At 37.2% G+C, this 18,387-nt stretch overlaps 1 protein-coding gene across 1 annotated transcript in view; it reads left to right on the plus strand.

Annotated features, from left to right (window-relative positions):
- The window catches only part of LOC107558573 (syndetin-like), a 112,032-nt gene that overhangs the window by 61,619 nt on the left and 32,026 nt on the right, over positions 1-18,387 (plus strand). Inside the window, exons 14-18 of the mRNA XM_016242235.1 lie at positions 1,034-1,152; positions 2,299-2,390; positions 3,364-3,485; positions 7,442-7,516; positions 8,547-8,627. Of these exons, the coding sequence (XP_016097721.1) occupies positions 1,034-1,152; positions 2,299-2,390; positions 3,364-3,485; positions 7,442-7,516; positions 8,547-8,627 (489 nt within the window). The remainder of the gene's footprint in view (positions 1-1,033; positions 1,153-2,298; positions 2,391-3,363; positions 3,486-7,441; positions 7,517-8,546; positions 8,628-18,387) is intronic.

The following is an 18,387-nucleotide window of genomic DNA, read 5'->3' on the forward strand; positions in this document are numbered from 1 at the left end:
TTACCCTGAGAGAGAACAAAGTGTTTTTGTATTGTAAAGCTCACCGGTTTAAATATTCCATGGTGTTTTGTTAGTAACTAGATACAGTGTGATGCATCCACCAGCTTTACATTCTCTCATTTTCTTTGCTGATTGGAGGGGTTGTTTAAGGTTACGTTTATCTATGTTGAATCTGCAGCACGTTTTTGACACTGGTGCATTAAAGGCCTTTTATTTCAAGGCCAGCTCTGAATCTCAGAGAATTAAGGCTGAATCACTGGGCTATTTTTTATGATTTGCTTTTAGTTTCTCATTTTACACATCAGTTATCTGCTCTTTCTGCTGGTTTGCTGGTCTTAGATGGCTTAAGGTGGTCTCCCAGCCCAGCTAAGCTGATTTTCAGATGGTTTTAGTGGTCTGTTGGAATGCTAGTCAGACTAATGCAAACTAGACCAGCATGAGCAGGCTGGGAAACTATCTAAATCCAGCTTAAATTCTTAATAATTAAACCTTTTTCGGAAAGTGGACACTAAACAGTAAATGTATACTACTTTTCAAAAGTAGTGTTAATTTTTGTTTTAGTCTCTTATGCTCACCAATGCTGTAAAATAGCAGTAAAAATACAGCAATGTTTATAGTTAAATATTACAATTTAAATTCACTTTTTTAAATATATATTAAAATGTAATTTATTTCTGTGATGGCAAAGCTGAATTTTCAGCAGCCACTCCTTCAGAAATCATTTTAATTAGCTGGTTTGCTGCTCAAGGAACATTTCTTCTAATTATCAATGTTTGCAATGCAGATGTGTGGCTTAATATTTTTGAAAACCATGATCATTTGAAAATCATCCTTTTTTTCCAGAATTCTTTGGTGAATATAAAGTTCAAAAGAAAAGCATTTATTTGAAATGGAAATCTTTTGTAATATTATAAAAGGCTTCACTTTAAAATCAATTAATAAATAAAATGAATAAAAGTATTAATTAAAAACCGTTTGAATGGTATTGTTTATGACTTGTTCTGGTTTGCCGTTCTGTTTCTTCTCTCGGCAGTATGAGTCAGATGAGCTGGAGAAGAGCGTATATCAGGACTACGACAGTGACAGTGATGTACCTGAGGAGCTGAAACAAGACTATGTAGATGAACAGACAGGAGACGGTCCAGTGAAGAGGTCAGTACCGAGTCATCATCTAGATGCTCACGTCACACAGTACCACCTCTAGCAAACTTCTTATTTATGGACTCATGTTTCCTCTAAGGCAACAGAAATAGTTTAAATTCACACTGTGTACAGTGAAGACACAAGCTATCATTAGCCTCTTATCAGCAAGAAAGCTTTATTTATTTTATTAAGAATGAGCCTTTTAAGACCACAAGGCTCCCGTTTAGAGCCATTCGGGGCTTTGATGTTAAACAAACAGTCTCAAGGAGATTGTTAAAAAGGCTCCTTTTGGAATTACATCATGTGGCTGTATTGCCAACTATATGAGTGTGCAAACTGGCATTTTTTTTTTCTATATTTCATAATTGCTCTTGGCTTGGTCTCCATGTCTTAGTGTGATAGAAATATCATAAATCAAGGGAATGATTAGGAATGTGATTAGGCAGTGAACCCTGATGAATATTTAATACCTGTTTGTTCCTCACGAAGATGACTGACAGTTCTCCCTGCAGTAAATCAGCTGGCACATTCCATGTTGTGACACTTCATTGTTAGAGACTGCCGCATTTTGAGGGCTCTAATGTTTTGCATATTTAAATTGACATAAATTTTCTTAAATGCAATATTGTGACTCTTGTTCACATTCTGTGACTTCAGTGCTTGTTTAGAACACATCTGGAAAATTCTGGGCTCAAGCCATGTTCAATACAGCAGTTGTGTTGATGATGTTAATTACCACAGAAGTCATTTCGACTTGCTCTTCATTTTCTTTGAAAAAGCAAAAATGGAGGTTATAGTGAGGCACTTGTCATTTTTAAAACTTGTTTACTTGTTTCCATCATAACTTTTTGGGTTTATGGGAGTGCATTTTTATGGCTACAAAGTAACAAAATTGGATAAAACTTTACACAGAAATGGTCAGCAAATAAATTTGTTCACGTTAAAGTCATGTTAACGCACATACTGAACACATGATCTATGGTAAAGATCATGCATCTGTTCTGCAAAACCCAGAACACTCACTTCAGTTAAATCCGAACCCAGGTTAATGAAGGAAGTGTGTGAATGAGACTCTTCAGTTTTAAAGGTCATTGAACTATAATGCTCCTAACAATCCTGGATCTGCGTGTCCCTGCTCTGTCCTCCTTTAATTAGCGTGTCCAGGGAGACACTTCGCAGCCGGAAGAGGTCCGACTACAATGCCCCCATCCTTACCAACACCACCCTCAACGTGATTCGCCTGGTTGGTGAGTAATTGACCTTTGAGCTTGTACCTGTGCAAGACTGATATGGTGCATGATAAAGTTGGCCCTAGGCAGAAGACCACAGTTTGCCCTCTAATTAAGAGCCTAATAGCTCAATTACTATGAAAGAGGTGCGTTCTTAGAGCCAGCTGTGTTCTGTTTCAGCTTCCGGTCATTAGCTCTGTTCTGAGCATGTGCCTGCTCATCTCTTCAGGTTCATTTGAATGCACGTTTGACGTGTTGAATGAGATAAAGGCTATGACGCCATTCATCTTTAAATGTTCAGTTAAAGTTAAACAAAATCTATTTGCAAAAAGATGCTGTCATGAACCCATGGGTGTGAATTTTTCTCTGGTGTTTCGATGAAAGCGCTGATGTTGTGAAATGAACAATAGATTTAGGCGGTTCAAAATGTTTTGCTGAAATCAGCTGGAATAGTTTTTACATCCAGATGTTAAAATTGATTAAACACCATCTGGTAACTTCATCAGTTTTTTTTATCAATTTTGATTGACTGGTGAGAATCTTGTTTCTCAAAATATTGAGCCTTTTAAATTATTTTAAGGTGAGAGGAGAGAAAATGCTCCCTTAAAAGGATAGCTAGGAAAATTCTGTCATTGTTTACTCACCCCCATGTCGTTTAAATCCTGTATGACTTAATTTCTTCTTCAGACCACAAAGAAAGATATTTTGAAAAACAGTTTTGTCCACATAATGAAAGTCAGTGGGGTCCAAAACAACATTGGATGCCATTTAAAAAAAAAATTTTCCCCAAAATATTTCTTTTAAATACGACACAAGGGCTTTTGAATGGGACATTTGCCAAAGTATTGCATTTCAGTTCTGTACATCAACATGATTTGCATTCATATTTCCCTAAATCTGTGGTTTTATATTCTGTATGTGAACCTTATTTGTTTGCCTTTCATATATATATATATTTCACTTTTTTTTCTGATTGATTTTGCTTTTATAGGAAAATATATGCAGATGATGAACATTCTGAAGCCCATCGCCTTTGATGTCATCCACTGTGTCTCTCAACTCTTTGATTATTACCTGTATGCCGTCTACACCTTCTTTGGCCGCAATGACATGGTATGCATTTCAAAGCATTTTTGTTCTCCTCCATGTTCAGTGTTAATACTTAAGATTATGCAATATTTATTATTTACAAACAATTGGATCCTTGCTGTGCTGTGTTGTATATTTTGTCTGGATGTTACATGTTCATTAAGAAAAGCCTGCGAAGTACACTCATTGTTTTTCCCTCTAGTGTCTGCAAGCCTTATGGGCACTGTTCTATAATTACTTCCATTATAATTTGAGCAAGTGTTTAGGTGTAGAGTTTGCCTCAGGAGGCTGAACATCAAAGAAAGATATAAATGTCTGCATGAATTCTCGGTTGCTAATTTTCACCATTCCTAAAAATCAGGTTTGTAGTAGAAATGTAACTCTACTGTAACTTGACATCTAACTTGCATGCACAAACGGATAGATGTGCTTCAATGATCCTTGAGAGTTTGAGATACAGTATTATTGAGAGATTTGGATAAAGAAAATTGTGCCTGCAGAAGATCATGTCTAGAATTGTTGAGTGATTTCAATGCAGACCTCTGCACAGGCTTGTGCCCTGATGCTACAGTTCTCGAGGCTTTAATAAGCACAACTTTAGGCTAGATTAATCTGTTTTCAGAGCTGGGCCTTCCTAAATAAAATTAGGCAGCAGCTCAATTATCCTCATAATTTTCACTCTTTGAGACTCAATAAGCTGTATCTGAAGAGTCTTCAGTGCCTTCGCCAAAACAGCAATATCCCACAATATAACGCACTTTAGCAGCTCCATTGAAAGCAGCTTGATTCTTGCTTCCTGGAGCTCTGGTTATTTTCTGTGCAATGTCCCAAATGACCTTACAACTTAAGCCACCTCATCTGCCCAGACGTTACTGGAATAATAAAGCATACATGGAGTTGCCTTGTTTGCTTTGATTTCCCAGAAGTCTGACTCAAGCCATTGCAGGTAAACTGGAAAAGACACCCACTAGTTGCAATTCAGCCGTTTCAGCTCCCTAAGACTCTGGTACCTTCCTTTTCTTCCATATAGTAAAAGTCTTCAAGACCCTGAATTTGTGACATGATTTCAACCATTTGACCTCTAAATGAGTCTTTGCATTTAAGCTTTGAGCCTGTCAGCTATCCTAACATGGGACTCCCGTTTTTCAAACCTTTGTGAAGTAAAGCCACTTTTCAGTGAGATTATCTGCTGCTCAAACGGGTCCATGACTCTTCCTCTGCAGACAATGTGACTTTCTGCAAACTTTCCTTCCCAAGAAGTTTGAGATTTACAGGACTGCCTTGTCTACTTCATAAAGTCATTGTCCTTTTGAACACTATTGCATTTGAACAGTCAATAACAAATACTTAAACTAGTAACAAAACATAAGTACAGTCGCTGATTCAGAAGCACCAGATTGTCATAGCAAAGTCGGAATTGACCATTTAAAAATTTTTTTTTTATATATATATAGAAATAGCCTTTGTGCACAGCCAGCTTTGTACTCTTCTAGGTTAAAAAAAACTGTCGTCCATAAAATGCGTTGCACAAATTCGAACATCTGGGTTGTGCTGTTCTGTTGTAAATACATCTTAATCAATGATTCCTAATTGCATCTACTTCCGGAAGGCCAAATAAAGTGCTATTGCTTTCGCACTGAATCACACAGCGTCTCCTTGACATGGCTGCATCAACACGACTGCTGTTCCTGAAACCACGCCTTCTTTCTTTGCGTGCACATTTGGGCGGCATTATGCTAATATTTCCACATAGTGACCTAGATATGTGGGGGCGTGTTAGAACAAGCCGTTTTAGGTAGGTGTGGCTGACTCTTAACTTTTATAAAGAATATCTCTTTGGATTTGAGTCTTTGCAACTTTAGTCTTTGCAACAAAATCTGCTTTATGCACCAAGAGCTTGTAACACTCCAAAGAGAAAGGAAAACTTGAAATCGCATCATATGACCCTTTTAATATCCTAACATTCTTATGAGAACTATACAACAAGACTAACCCTATCAATAATACCAGCCTGTCAGTCTAGGCTTTGATTGGCATGACCAATGACATGCTGTTTTCTAAATGGAGTCTATGGGTTTTATCAACTGTAAAAAAGTGTTTCTGTCTTTGGATTTGACAGTAGTCTTTAATCTTACCACACAAGCCAGGTGGGGTTGAAACATTTGTCTTACGAAACAAAAATATATCCGTTGTGCATTGAATTCTGGTCCCAGTGATGCTTTTATGGCCAAAGTCTCAGCAGCCTACAGCAGTTCTACTTTCCATGATTTTATTTTCATAGTATCACAAAAATGTGCCATTTGCACTCTGTATTCTTTGCAAATAATTGTTTGTTTGCTGTGTTGAGCCAGTGCTAAATCAAAAGTAAATGCTTTCATGCTGGTGGATTGAGGCCAGTGCACTTGCAGAGCAGGAGTAAAGTCTTTGCACTCTATTTGGCCTTCGCGTGTGGTTTAGCATCATTATAAGTCATAATTTCACTCCCTAGGAAGAATATTCCTGGGCAGACATGGGCCACATACAAGGGCATTTTAAAAACTGTAGGAAATGAGGAGCCCTGAGGAGAATTGGGCTTCTAGACGTATTAATCAGGACGGTTTCAAGATCTGGATTTTTTTTTTACTTGCTTTCTGAAGACCTGGCTTTTAATTCCACATATTTTTGGACATTTATATTTGAACAAGGCTTTGCTGATGTTCAAGTTTTCACTTTTGGCTTTTTATGCCACTGCTGTTCATGTGAACTAATGTGAACCAGTGAGAGATAATTCAGTCTTCTCCAGCTTGCCAAGGCAACTCTTTTCCCCCCGCATGTCCTCTGAGTGACAGTGTAGTGTATTATCTTTGATATTTAAGTGCTGACCAGAGAAATTTTCACTTTAGCTTTGTCCTGACCAAATCTAGCAGCAAATCTGAGGGAGACTGGATACAGCCTCCACAAGATCAGCTGTCAGATGTCAGCGAGGTTGAGCACTTTGCCTTTAACCCACCCCACAGGTTTGAAGGCGCATTAAATAAAACAACATCTCATCTTTCTCCATTGCTCTCATTCTGGTTTTTGCACATTCACCTCTTCTGCTGAGCGGATGGCAAGAGAAAAAGCTTGAGAAGGTTTTCTGTCACTAATGGAAACTTTTCAAAGTCTTAAATGAGTAAGAGTAGCTGTCAGTATCAGAGGCAGCCGGTCTCAAAGAAAAGCCTATGGAGACAAAAAAGTAAATATTACTTATAAAAAAAATATTTACAAAGCGGCTGAAATTGATATGCTCATTTGGATTCGCTTTCACCCATGACTAACTCCAAACACACAAGACATTCAATCTCGTAAGGAGATGGAGATTATGTATTGCACCATTTCATTTAGTAATGAACAACATTAGGATCTGAAAGGTCTGTATGCCATTGTATATAGCCAGAGTATTAACTCTGCCATGCACATAATTTAAGATGCATTGGTCTTGGCATTCATTGCTCTTTGCCTCAAGTTAATAACTTAGCTTAAAGGCAATGAATGGAAAGAACGAGGAACAATATGCAAGTGGCTTATCTGAAAATGGATCACCTCCAGAATGATGAAGCACTTGAGTGTAGGGAAAGGCCTGAGTAGTGCTTATTAAATGTTGCAGATAGAGTTAGTAATGGACAGGAAGATGCTGTCACGCTAACAGATGGGTCCTTTGGAAACTTTGCAAAAATGTTAAATTCAGAGAAAGACTGCAGTTTTATTGTCCCCCTGGCAGCAAATCAAAGTGTTAAATTGCACAATATTGTGCTTGGCAGTTGACACTGCTTGCTGTACTATTCGCTTGCACTAATGCGGTGGAAATCAGTTTTCTTTAACGATTGAATGTGACATTTTTTAAAATTATTAATTGTGCTTAAATAATGCTTTACAGTAAAAAATTCCCAGTAATTATATTCGAAAAAGCAGGCTTATTACTTGCTTTGTGTTGATTTTCCTTTTTGTTTCTCAATGCAAAGCACTTCCAATCTGCATCTCTGCCTTCACAAGGCTCTCAACCTGGTGTGTCCAGACAGGCGGTCCCTGTCTATTGGGTAAGACTGCTGTGTGGAGCCTGCTGGCAGTAGAAATGCCTGCCACTGTGTGCTGTGTTTTCAACCCTTTACTCATATTTTATGTATGTATGTATGTACATATGTGTGTGTGTGTATATGCATATATATATATATATATACACACACACACACACACACACTGGTGTGAAAAAGTGTTATGATGTAGATTAGTTTCCATGCTACTTTGTTTGTGAGATTTGAGTTTACAGAGCTTTTGTCTGCCCAGCTTGAAAAGAAAATCTACAGTATGATGTAAATTATTATATTTGATATATAAAAAAAAATTTGTAATTACTTTATATTATGTATATTTTTATTATAAATATATATTTCATTAATTATATTATATTGCTAACAGACAGTCTGTTAAATCTAATAGGAGGTTTCTGTAAATGTTTTTGTGGTGCTTGCAAATGCACGTGAGACATTTATAATTAGTTGTAGTCACCTCAGTGTGCTCAAAAAAAGAATAATTTAAGTATTTATTGATTCTACATCTTGAACTGAATTAAACAAAGTTGTTTGAAAGGGATTTAAGGATTATACTTTTAATGCATAAATCTGTTATGAAGTCATGTACAGTTCTTAAAAGTAATTTTTTTTTTTACTGCAGTCTAATTTAGAGATGTACTGCTCTGCTCCCATAGTAAAATTTTTCTTATGTTTGCCTTGCTCTCGCTGATGTCAGAGCTGTTGCATATTAATAACACGTTGGCTTGCTTGCATACGTTTCTGCATTTGTGAATATATTTCCAGTGAACATTCCCAGGAGGATTTGCCAGTCCCATTCATCCTCCCCCTTTAATATAAAACTAAATTGCAATTAATGAGCATAAGTCATGAACTACACTTGTGGGAGCTGTGTGTATGAAGTGCAGTTTCCTGGAGATGATCGGTGGTGTGTGCATGCTGGAGCTTTAGAGATTGCACTTTGTGAGTGTGTATTCCAGTATGATTGAAAAGCAACAGAGCCTCTTTCTCACGGGGTGTGTTTTGCTGTCTCCTATAGTATGAATCATCTGGGCTGGGTTTGATCAGCAGCAGACTGAGGACTACGCTCAGCCGCATACAGGAGAGCCTAATAGACATGGTGAGTAAAAACAAGGCATTTTTTTCAGGTTTTTTTCCTAGCTCCTTTTTTTCTGTCTCACTCCTATGGTTCATCTCCTCCCTTGGCCTCTCTTATGTAACCATTATGAATCCGAGTGGAAATAGTAGTGTGCATTTGTTATTCTTATATTGTTATAGTTCCCTATAGCCTCTCATCAGGCCTATTATCTCTTACCCCCTCTTACTTTCAGCTATAGCAGCCACAGGTGAGTTAATCACCATCAGTACACTTAGATAGCCCTGCACTCTTGTGATAAATGTCCTTTGGTTTCCATAGTTGCACCCATTAAGGCTCTCTGGGCCAGTGGCCTGATACCCACAATGCACTATATACCTCTTTCTGCTGCACAAATAAGCAGTCATTATATAGGATCCATTCCCCCAGATGTCTGACTGTCGAAGAGCAAGAAAAGATACCAGTCTGCATAAAATAATTAAACATTATTGTTTTTATCCTGTCGGACTTGCAAGTTATGGTGCTCAGTGGAATCTGGGAGTATCTAACCTACCTAGACAGCGTTTTAGTCATCGTTGGAATTGCAGCTTGAAATTGCAAATGATTAAGCTGTCTGATTTCATTTCGGCTGCTTTTTGAGACAGCTACAGTATATAGGTGTCTTTTGTGGATAAGGCAATCCCACATCTATTTTATGATTAGCTCAGCAAGAAATTTCCATTCAGTATAGCAAACAGAGCCGAGAGAAATTGTTTTTTTTTTCTCTCTTTTTTTAAGAGTCGGTTGTAGACATGGCAGGTCAGGCAGTGACAGCTGTGTCCTGCAGTTTGACATGTTATATTGTGCATGACATGCTATTCTTGATATTATTTTGTGCATCATTTTTTGTCAAGTTCTTGTATAATTATGTACTGTATTAGTGTTAATTTCGTTAACGAAGACAATGACGAAAAATGTTAATTGACAAGCTTTTTTCCTATGACTAAGACAAGACGACAATAAGGTCAATAAACGATAACTAAGACTATATCAACATGCAATTTCGTTGACGAAGTAAGACGAGACTAAAATGTATTCAAAAAAAGATAAAAACTTTACCAAAAACCTCTTTTTATTTTCGGCAAAAAAAGGAAACAAAATGTTATTGCGGACTGCTCTACACGTCTCTACTACGCGAGATTTCATGCGTGCGGTTGCCAGATATCAAGAGTTCTAATCCCTGATTCAGAGCTTCGCTGTTACATTCATACATTTTCTACCCGGTGTTTTGCTTATTATAAGCAATCTGGCAACCATGCGCACACGCTCGCTCCTCATTGCGGATGCGCCGCCGCCAATGATCTGAATACACAAACAAGCTGGAGTTTAGCGATCAAAATGAAAGCCTCACTCAGCCGGTCTGTGTTCTGTCATGAGATCTCGATTCTATTGTTTGCGATTGTGATCGCTGAATAAATGCACTTACTCAACCGCTGTTGTTTTAATAGAGAAATAGGCTATTGCCATTTGGAATTACTAGGAAATTCACTGTTATAATATTTTTCGTTTGTTTTAGCTGTTTTCATAATGTAGACAGAGAGATTGCTATAATAAAATCAGTACACTAGATGAGATAAAATACACCATGTATGTGTCCACATTATATTGATTTGTGCTTACTGGTGAAAGTGCAATACCTGAAATGCAAAAGTAAATTTCTCAAATGACAACAATCATTATGATTATAATTTTGAGAAAAAAAATATTTTTTAGCAGTTTAACCATTATACAGAATGATGAAAATGACTAAAACTTGACTAAACAAAAACAGGACAAGGTTGTCTTAATATGATAACTAAAATGTACATTTGAGTAAGACTAAATTAAAAAGGGCTGCCAAAATGAATATTGTACGGTTAATTAATAATAATCTTATTGCTAAAATGTCAAGTTTTCATTGACTAAAACTAGACTAAAATACTTCAGGTTTTCTTGGACTAAAATTAGACTAAAATGTTGAGACTTTTAGTCGACTAAAACTTGACTAAAAATAAATAGGATAAGGTTGAATAAATATGATAAAAACTAACAAGGACATTGTAAGGGAAACAGGTCAATTTAGCTCAAAGGGAATCATTTAAGATTTTAAAGGGAATTTGGACAGAATCACTGTTTTACGGCTGATCACTGAGACGGCCACCGATTCATTGAACGAGCCGTATGACATCAATTCTGCAATGGATATTTATATCCAAAATATAGTGAAAACACTAAATAGTACAGTAACAAGATTGGCAGTTTAAGACATTAACTTGTGAGCACAAAACACTACATGGAAAGGTAGTTTCTGTAGCATTCTGTGGACGTAAGGATACGTTCTGTGAAGACCAGAGAGGTTAAAATGTCTGTAAAGAATCTCAGTCTGTTCTCTGTCTCAGAGGTGGGGGAAGCCAATCCAAAGAGCTTGTGATTGCTATCACTGGTTACCATGTGATGGTCACACCGTGCATCACTTTTGACCATTAATCTTAATTACTTGCCCCAAAATTGACAATCTCCTTGGAATTGTCAACAAGTGTTCTTTTGTTTAAATGCTGTGAGCTACTCAAACCTGCTGGTTGGTTCAGGCTTGTGGCACCAGGATCTGATTTACGACATCCTGTGTCTTGGGCTTCTGTGGAATTCGGCTCCTCGTGTTTCAACTGTTCTTTATCAAATCTTACATTGTCTGATTCGGTCTGATACCCTACAACATTTTAACACGGGACTAAGACTAAAATGAAAATATCTGATGAAATTAACACTAGTATTATGTACTTTGTAATTTTGTACTATATGGTATTTTTGTACCTTTATAGATTATATGAAGATAAATAAATATACGATGTGTGTTTATTAATCCATAATTATATAGATATTTTATATAGCTAGAATTTTTCATGTTTTTATCAGGCAAGGATTAGAAATTATGCATTAGAATACATTTGTTACAAAAGATTTTGAATTCTGAAATGTATAACAGTTTCCTCAAAAATATTAAGCACAAACATTGTGCACAACTGTTTTTAGTATTGATGATAAGAAATACTACTTGAGCACCAAATCAGGATGTTAGAATCATTTCTGAAGGGTCATAAACACTGACAAGGACACTGAAAACTGAAGCTGCTGAAAATTTAGCTTTGCCTTCACAGGAATAAATTACATTTTAAAATATACTTTAAAATAGAAAACACGCATTTTAAATTGTAATAATATTGCACAATATTACTGTTTTTACTGTTTTTTTTTTTAATCAAAATGCAGCCTTGTTGAGCTCAAGAGACTTATTTTATAAACATTAAAATATTATATCGACCTCAAGCTTTTAAAAAGTAGTTTGTAAGTATTGTATATAATTTATTTTAAATATTTCTTTATATGTATATTTAAAGGAACACGCCACTATCTTTGAAAATAGGCTCATTTTCCAACTCCCCTAGAGTTAAGCAGTTGTTTTACCGTTTTCTAATCCATTCAGCCGCTCTCCGGGTCTGGTGGTAGCACTTTTAGCTGCAGCTTAGCATAGATCATTGAATCTGATTAGACTGTTAGCTTCTCGCTCAAAAATTACCAAAGAGTTTAGATATTTTTCCTATTACCTAGCTGGGGACTATTTTCAGGCGCTACGTAATATCATTGCGTCTGCTGCACCCATGGTACGGCAGCAAAGTTCCTTGATTATTACACTTGAATGGGAGTATAGTTCCTGGCCATATCGGCCTAGAAAATCGCAACTTTTCATTTTCCGTTGGTCTTGGTACACGATGTAACTACATAAAGAGTCAAGTTTTAAATAGGAAAAATATCTAAACTCTTTGGTCATTTTTGAGCGAGATGCTAATGGTCTAATCAGATTCAATGATCTGTGCTAAGCTACAGCTAAAAGTGCTGCCGCCAGACCTGGAGATCGGCAGAATGGATTCGAAAACGGTAAAACACAACTGTTTAACTCTAGGGGAGTTGGAAAATGAGCCTATTTTCAAAAATAGTGGCGTGTTCCTTTAATATTTGCAAAGTGTGGATACAAGGTCATTATAATGCATTGCACATGAAATCTATGTATTTTGTCGGCTTGTGCTCATTATTAACATATTAGTTTTGCTAGCTACATGTCAGCTAGCTACAATCATCTGTGAGCATTTAATGGCTCTCTTGTGCAGAACAGTGGCTTTTAACAAGGTTGCTGATCAGCTAATGAGGTGTCAGGAAATAGACAGCAAGTTAGGTCTCTAAAAACAGTTACGTTGCCATCTGTTTATGCCGTGTGCATGATAGGCTTTTCTTTGCCCATCAACTGTTTCACAAGAAATTAATTAAAAGACTATAGATTAGTGTGCCACTGACAAAGACATGTACGCCCCCATTATTTATTGGGTCATCAGTGGCGAGTGGCCCTCCTAAGTTTCTGCCATGTTCCCTTGGGCTGTCAGGAGATGTCCGAGATCAGCTCCCAGACTTTTGGCACCTCTTGCATCATATATCAAGTGACCACATCACTTATTCCAAAGGGCCTGGAAGGGCCTCAGGTATCTGAGAATTGTTGGCCTGCAGAGTCTTGAGAGCAATTGTTTTTTGGCTGGAGGTACAGGCAGGTTTTTAAGATTATACTAGCTTTACGATGATGATCTATTATGGCTGCACACTTCATATTTCCAAAGCACTGCTTTAAATTTTCTGAATATGAGTCTTTTATGTTCACTAAGTCTGCATTCGTTTGATCAAAAATCCAGTAAAATCAGTTTGTGCTTGTGACATATTATTACAATTTAAAAGAACAGTTTTGTATTTTAATATATTCTATATTGTATAATTTAATTTATTCCTGTGATGCAAAGCTGAAATTTTAGCAGCCACTCCATATACATTGTGTCCATACCAGATGCCACAAGTTTTCAAAAGCATTCAATTTTTTTCTCTCCAGACTGAATGCAAAACTGCTGTTTGACACAATCACAGCCAATCAGAACATATCTGAACATTTATACCTTAATCTAAAGGGTGCCTATTAGTCATTTAAGCTATTAATATTGAGCCTTTAGGGGTTAATAAGGTACAAAGCTATACAATCGTTGCACTTTTTTTCTGTCAGTGTGCCTTAAAGGGATAGTTCACTCAAAAATGAGCATTCTGTCATCATTTACTCATCCTCATGTAATTCCAAACCTGTATGACTTCTTTTGTCGAAGATATTTTAAGAACTGTTTTTGTCCATACAGTGAAAGTCAGTGGAGTCCAAAACGACAGTGAATCCCATTAACTTTCATTGTGTGGACCAAAACAGTTCTTCACAATATCATATTTTGTGTTCCACAGAAAGTCATACAGATCTGGAACAAAATGAGGGTGAATTAATGTTGATAGAATGTTCATTTTTGGTTGAAATATCCATTTAAGGTCCTGGGAGATGCATGATGTTTACATGGCGTGATTTCTAGAGTTTTTCTAAACTATCATTATCTTCTGTTTCTTAAAGCTTCATATTGTTCATGTCATCTTTAATTTCACGTCTCTTCTTAATAAGGTCACAGCGCTGTGTGTATAACCTCTTGTCAGCAATCAGAGGCAGAGCTGGAAATTCGGATTCATAGATCACTTAGCACCACAGATGGGGAAGATTCCTTGCCAGCTTCTATATTACATGAGACGCTCATCTGACATAGGAGCTGAGAACTTTGAGAATTGAAATAGGAAAGCACACTGTAGCAGAGAGCGATTTTTCTGCACTGGGTTTGGAGGGTATTTCCCATGGGTATGGGATGGAGCAGAATTAAAAGCTCTTTAAACATTATCGCCTCTTTGGCAAGACCAGACCTCCTGTGAGATTTGATCTCTACTTTTCTTGGATAGCACGGATAAAAAAAAAAAATGTTTAGAGGGAGAAGCCTTTAGGCTCCACCCACAACGTGTGCAGTTCTATTTTTGTATGACTCGATACATTTTTGTTACCTAAGATTCACCCTTTCTAAACCCTTTTTCTTTTCAGCTATATGCAGATTATTTTTTATAAAGATACACATTTTTTTATGTATTGCCTAATTTATTCAAATCTAGGTCGTCTTCATCGACCCTTTTAGAAAATAACACTCCCTGTTTAGGCACCGGCATCTTTGCTATTTTTGTCAAAGGTATGCTGTTTTCCAAATGTGTGATTCATGCCACATGCATGAACAAGGTGGGCGAGGCCTCATTTATAAACCCATTATTGCTGCTCGTTTATAATCTCTTTCTGTTCATTGGATAAATCAGTGGGAATCAGTGAGCGTTGACCGTGTCTGTTCTCAAGAGGCTTGTGTCACTCAAAACAAAATGTATTTTCTTGTCACCTCTTCTCATTTCAGTCCTTCTGTTTTACATTCTGTTTTACATTTTACATTTTCATTACTGTGACAAGCTAGTCCTGGTGATTTGCAGCATATCTATCTATCTATCTGTCTGTCTATAGTACTGTGAATGTCTTTTATGGACACAACCCATGAAGCTTTGGGAGTGATGTAACTGAATAAAAAATATTATACAGTATAAAGTTATTCATGTTTAGTCATTAATTATAAGTCTAAATTACAATAGTTAGGTCTCTGCTGAGCTCTTCTGGTGTGGTTCTCGGTTACATGGTAGCAGGGGCTCCGCTTCGAAATCTCTTCAGACTTCCGGAAACCTGCTGTTGAGCTCAATTTGAAGAGAGCCTGAGACAGCGAGTGTGTATTTACCTGTCTTTGTTTGCACAGATGCTTCTGTGTGTGGTGAAGTGTCCACTGGGCAGTACTGACGGCTTCTGTTCCAGATCTGATAGTGAGTTCTCCCTCGGGCCAGCTGCAGTTCTGTGATTAGCTCTCTCCAGCAATGCCATCCAGTCCCTCGGTCCGCTGTTCTGTGAAGCACTCTGTAAACACTGTATTTTAGCGTTGTTTGTGTTCAGGTGTGTGAGCTTCTGTTTGTGGGTGTTACCGCATCAACAAAACCCTTTTGTGAACAGTGTTGGTAACTGCTTTTGTGTTCAGCAAGGTTGTATGTACCATGGAACAAAGGTTTTATTCGAATCCTTGCCCACATTTTTTTTATCCAGGTCTCTGCTGAGCTCTTCTGGTGTGGTTCTCGGTTACATGGTAGCAGGGGCTCCGCTTCGAAATCTCTTCAGACTTCTGGAAACCTGCTGTTGAGCTCAATTTGAAGAGAGCCTGAGACAGCGAGTGTGTATTTACCTGTCTTTGTTTGCACAGATGCTTCTGTGTGTGGTGAAGTGTCCACTGGGCAGTACTGACGGCTTCTGTTCCAGATCTGATAGTGAGTTCTCCCTCGGGCCAGCTGCAGTTCTGTGATTAGCTCTCTCCAGCAATGCCATCCAGTCCCTCGGTCCGCTGTTCTGTGAAGCACTCTGTAAACACTGTATTTTAGCGTTGTTTGTGTTCAGGTGTGTGAGCTTCTGTTTGTGGGTGTTACCGCATCAACAAAACCCTTTTGTGAACAGTGTTGGTAACTGCTTTTGTGTTCAGCAAGGTTGTATGTACCATGGAACAAAGGTTTTATTCGAATCCTTGCCCACATTTTTTTTATCATTGCAGTAAGATCAATTTCACTGTTTTCTGAAGAAAAAAAAGGGGTTTTACTTGAACGCCAACCATAGATCCTCATACAAATATAAATTTCATTTTTGGTGGTACAACTCCAGCAGTATTAGCATGCATGCAGACAAGATGATGCTAAAAATCTGTTTTCTGTTGAGCTAGATTTGAAAAATTCTGTCTTCTCTCACAATCAGAGCTATCCTAATACGATTTTTGCAGTATGGCATCAGTCCTGATCCAGTTCATTTTGAAATCAGATAAAAAAAATGAGCATTTCTTTATTCCATAGAGGATTCCTCAGGTCACAGAGGCTCTGGCAGTCAGCCGTCCATGCCATGGCTCCGTTTCATTCAACATCTTGGCTGTTAACCTTAAGCCTGTGGTTGGATTGTGGGAACTGGCGCACTGTGACTTGGCTCATATCATAGACTGGCATGATGGCTGCTTGAGGTGAAGCATCAATTATTTTCTGCCACATTCTGTCTCCCCTGTGTTTATGGCAGTCCACAAGGATATCTGCCTCCTTGATTCTCCCACAGGATCCTCAGTGTGCGCTGTTCTGTTGTTTGTTGTCTGGCCAGTTTGTAAGGTATGTATGTATGTGTGTATGTATGTGTGTGTGTGTACATAACACTAACGCTTGACACAATTATTTTTACTTTACTTTACTTTAGTTAACACTGTTAATGGAGGCGCCATGCACAACCACTTTCTTTTATTTTCATATTTGTTTTATATTTTTTTAATAAAATATTTATTATTATTATTATATAACAAATAGAAAACATTATTATTTTTTTTTTATATATTTTAATTTAATTACATATTTTAATTTACCTGACATTAGTTTTTATCTAAAGGGAATTTTATAAATAATTTAAAAAAAAAGAAAAGAATTTGATTTCCTCCATCCCAATGAAGCAGCAGCGCTTCAAGACCCCATCCTGTAAATTCAAGAAATAGTTAAGAAAATGGGCATTTAAGAGGTTCTAACGCTGGGATAAGGAGACATGCTGACTGACACAACACATGCAAATGAGGCCTCTTGACATTAGTTTTTATCTAAAGGGAATTTTATAAATAATTTAAAAAAAAAAGAAAAGAATTTGATTTCCTCCATCCCAATGAAGCAGCAGCGCTTCAAGACCCCATCCTGTAAATTCAAGAAATAGTTAAGAAAATGGGCATTTAAGAGGTTCTAACGCTGGGATAAGGAGACATGCTGACTGACACAACACATGCAAATGAGGCCTCTATTTCTGTTGACACCCATCTAATGAGAAACGAATTTGGAAAATTAGGAGAGCAAGAAGAAATGAGCAGAGAAATACATTTGACAGTAATTGCCAACTGACATTTCTGCCCCGTTTCTCACAGAAACCCTTGAGAGTGAAGAATCAAAGTAATATTGAAGCCAGTGTATTGTAAACATACTTACAAGAGGAAGAGACCATTATGAACGGTGCATCTTGGGAAAACCATCCGTTTAATTTGACATTACAGAGCCAAGACGTTTTTCATTACCGCAGACATGCTGCATGCGTATGACTAGAAAAGTTGTTTAAAGATAAGTGTTGTTTAAAGATGAGATAAGTTTAAAGATATCTATTATTAGATACGTCAATGCATAGATGCTTGAGGTTATTGTTAATACATAAAGCATTTCCTAACATGTTTCTCTCAGTGTCAAGGTGGATGTTCTGTAACCTCTTTATAAAGAATGACTCCAGCGGCATTTCAAAGATGTCATCAGGTTATCTGAGACCCGAGCAGGTCATACTGCAGCTCTAATTACTATATTTGCAGCATATCAGCTTCTACAATACAGGTGACTCCCAGCGAAAACAGTTATAATTTAAGAGGGTGCGCTTCCAGCTCATCCTTGTGTGAAGTACACTATATTTTTCCAGATGATACCATTATGATGTTAGACCTCAAATCCAGGAAGATTAAGAACAGTTTTGTGGGTATAAAGAAAATATTACTTACAAGGCCAAGGCTTTGAGGATATAACGCAGAAGTACAGTGGGGAAAAAAAGTATTTAGTCAGCCACCAATTGTGCAAGTTCTCCCACTTAAAAAGATGAGAGAGGCCTGTAATTTTCATCATAGGTATACCTCAACTATGAGAGACAAAATGAGAAAAAAAATCCAGAAAATCACATTGTAGGATTTTTAAAGAATTTATTTGCAAATTATAG

This window comes from Sinocyclocheilus grahami, unplaced genomic scaffold (assembly GCF_001515645.1).
Source record: "Sinocyclocheilus grahami isolate Dianchi unplaced genomic scaffold, SAMN03320097.WGS_v1.1 scaffold650.1, whole genome shotgun sequence".
Lineage (NCBI taxonomy): Eukaryota > Metazoa > Chordata > Actinopteri > Cypriniformes > Cyprinidae > Sinocyclocheilus > Sinocyclocheilus grahami.